The 2,695-nt window shown below is 46.4% G+C and overlaps 1 protein-coding gene across 1 annotated transcript in view; it reads left to right on the top strand.

Annotated features, from left to right (window-relative positions):
- LOC109315157 (heparan sulfate glucosamine 3-O-sulfotransferase 3A1-like) overlaps positions 1 to 1,081 on the top strand; it is a 10,523-nt gene extending 9,442 nt beyond the window's left edge. The window contains exon 2 of the mRNA XM_019542731.1: positions 801 to 1,081. Within this exon, the coding sequence (XP_019398276.1) occupies positions 801 to 816 (16 nt within the window). The 3' untranslated portion in view covers positions 817 to 1,081. The remainder of the gene's footprint in view (positions 1 to 800) is intronic.
- Positions 1,082 to 2,695: the final 1,614 nt, after the last annotated feature.

The following is a 2,695-nucleotide window of genomic DNA, read 5'->3' as shown; positions in this document are numbered from 1 at the left end:
TCAGGAGGCGCTACTTCACAGTCAGGGCAGCTAGGATCTGGAACCAACTTCCAAGAGAAGTGGTGCTGGCTCCTACCCTGGGGGGTCTTTAAGACAAGGCTAGATAGACACCTAGCCGGGGTCGTTTGACCCCAGTACTCTTTCCTGCCCATGGCAGGGGGTCGGACTTGATGATCTGCTCAGGTTCCTTCCAACCCTACCAACTATGAAACTATAGAAGGGAAATGGACTAATTTGCAATTAAGGTCACATTCCTGGGATCTGATCCTGAAGCCCTTTTTCCCAAGCTATTTCAAGCAATCTGGGGGAAATTTAGGGTCTGTGCAAAGTTTTGTACAGTTGGCAAAGAAAGGCAATACTTTAAACAGGTTGAGCAGGGCACCAGCCCTGGGGACTGACTGTGAGGGGGTGCCAAAACCTACCCATGTCTGGGAGTCTTTGCCACAGCAGGAACATCCCCATGCTGCCCAGCCATAGGTGCAAGGTAGGCACAGCCCCTCACCCAGCAGTGTGACTGAGGGGTGAGGGGAGGTGAGTGGGGCAAACCCAATGCTCCTCCCCCCCTTGAACGTTTTGTCACAACAGGCACAGCCCTGCACCCGGTAGCATAACTGGAGTTGGGAGGGGGGCAAACAGCACCACTGCTGCGGGAGCCAGTGCCACTACTGCAGCGGTAGGAGCTGCCTTTGGTGTGCAGATAAGACCTCCTGCCTGGGCAGGTAAGACCTCCATTCCCCTCACACCATGCACCCCTCCCGCTCCCTGGGTGCCAAATGAGCCCACTACGGTGCTGAAGAGAGGGACCTGATGCTGTAAGCTCTACTCTCCCAAACTGTCCTTGCTTACATGAGTAAACTTATTGGCTTTTGTGGGACTCCTCATGTGAGTAAGCTCTTCAGGACTAGGCCCTTTGTTACAGGTAATACATTTGGGACTATTGTTGGTGTTTTTTCATCAGACTATATGTTTCCACAAGAGAAAAAGGGAAAGAAAGGGCAGTTCATCCTGGTGACATGGTCACTGCTCTTCCTTTTCTGAAGAGAAGTTCGTAATATGCTCGTCCTGTTGCAACACCTTCAGATACAAAGATACCTTCTCAAGGTCTCCCAAATTCTCAAAAGTGATATTCTGAAAATCAAGTTGCTGGTTTTGTAATATAGTGTGCAGAGAGCCTGGGCAGGTAAGACTTCCATATACTATATTCTTGTATATAGTATAGCGTGCTGCAAACAGAGTTCCAACCCTCGCCCAGAAGGATGCTTTGCAAGCCAAAAACTCAGTTCATTTAGCATTTTAGTGGGTTTTTTCATCTGTACAGTGGAAGGGTCTGCACATCACTTGAGTAAGGTCACCCCTACTAGTAACTTGATACCTTATTTGCAGAAAATAGTGCAGATAAGAACAAGAACATTGTTTTCCTTTGATAGATGGGAGCAAATTCTCCCCCTTCCCTAACCACCTCACCGGGATCAGGGTAGAGTGACATGAGAAATGCTCAGTTTCCACTTGTTAAAGGCCCTTGCCAATGAAGTCAGTTGAATAAGTCCCACTGAGTTCTTATTAGATTCAATTATTAGGTTAGTGGATTGGACCCAGAACCTCAGAGGCATCATCTCATCAGGAAGGAGTGGTGATTTGTGGAGGCTACAGCCGTATTTAGCAGATATACTTACAGCAAGTACAATACAGTTCATCAAGTGCAGAGTTAGGGAGCTGTTGTCCATAGCGAACAAGGGACTCACTGGTACCTTATGAGGGACCTGATCTGCCACACCAGGGCTTTGCTGAAGACAGCTCATGCTGAATACCCTGCCACACAGAAGAAACATGTTATTTTATTCATAACCATTTTAAATGCAAGTTTTATTGTGTTCCCACAATGTTTCTAACAGCCCTTAAAATGTCTTGTGGAAGACATTGGGATGTTTCCCAGATCAGAGAGAACTGAATGTGGGGCATAGCTGTACAGTTCTAAAGTCAAGGAAAACTTACTGATTTCAGTGGATGTTATCCTAAATTAGGACTGCCAGGATTGGGCCCTGACTGGATTAAAATGCCACCCCTTTATTTCTCTAAATCAGTTGTAAAATCTGTTGGGGTGTCTTGAGTGCAGTTCTGATCTTTGCTCCAGTCCTGTAATTCAACTGGTTTCAGAACAGCCACACTAGAATTATTCTGATGTAAAGGAGACAAGGATTTGGCCCTGACTCTCTTTCCATCACTGAGCACTAGCTGAGGCTCACACCACTGGTCATTAGTACTCCTGACAGGGGAGTTTTTCAGTGTCATTGTTGCCACTCTTTCCCGTGGGCTGGAATTATTTCCCCAACTCTCTCCTGTCTGGGCAGCTCACACTCTTGCTGACCTGCATTCAAAAGCTAGTTTTGGCCAACTGCTGCTTTATTCTTCAAATAAGCGGTGCTCTGGAGGGCACTAGGAGCCAGATCACAACCCACCTATTAGACATCTGTGTAGATTTAGGAGTCTATATATGATCTTACTCCATTCTGTTTGAGTCCCTGAAAAACTTTAAATGTCTACTTTTTGTAACACAGTAGGAGGATCCACTACCTTTTCATTAACATTTTTAAGGGACTTGAGCAGGGTAGAATAAAATCATATTCAGGCATGTAAGTCCAATTAGGCATCTAATAGGTGGAGTAGGATCTGGCCCTTGGTCACTAGCTTGACTGGG

The sequence above is a fragment of the Crocodylus porosus genome, unplaced genomic scaffold (genome assembly GCF_001723895.1).
Source record: "Crocodylus porosus isolate Cpor-Errol unplaced genomic scaffold, CroPor_comp1, whole genome shotgun sequence".
In the NCBI taxonomy this organism is placed as follows: domain Eukaryota; kingdom Metazoa; phylum Chordata; order Crocodylia; family Crocodylidae; genus Crocodylus; species Crocodylus porosus.
Note: the sequence above shows the minus strand (reverse complement) of the source record. Positions and strands in the feature narration are given on the sequence as shown.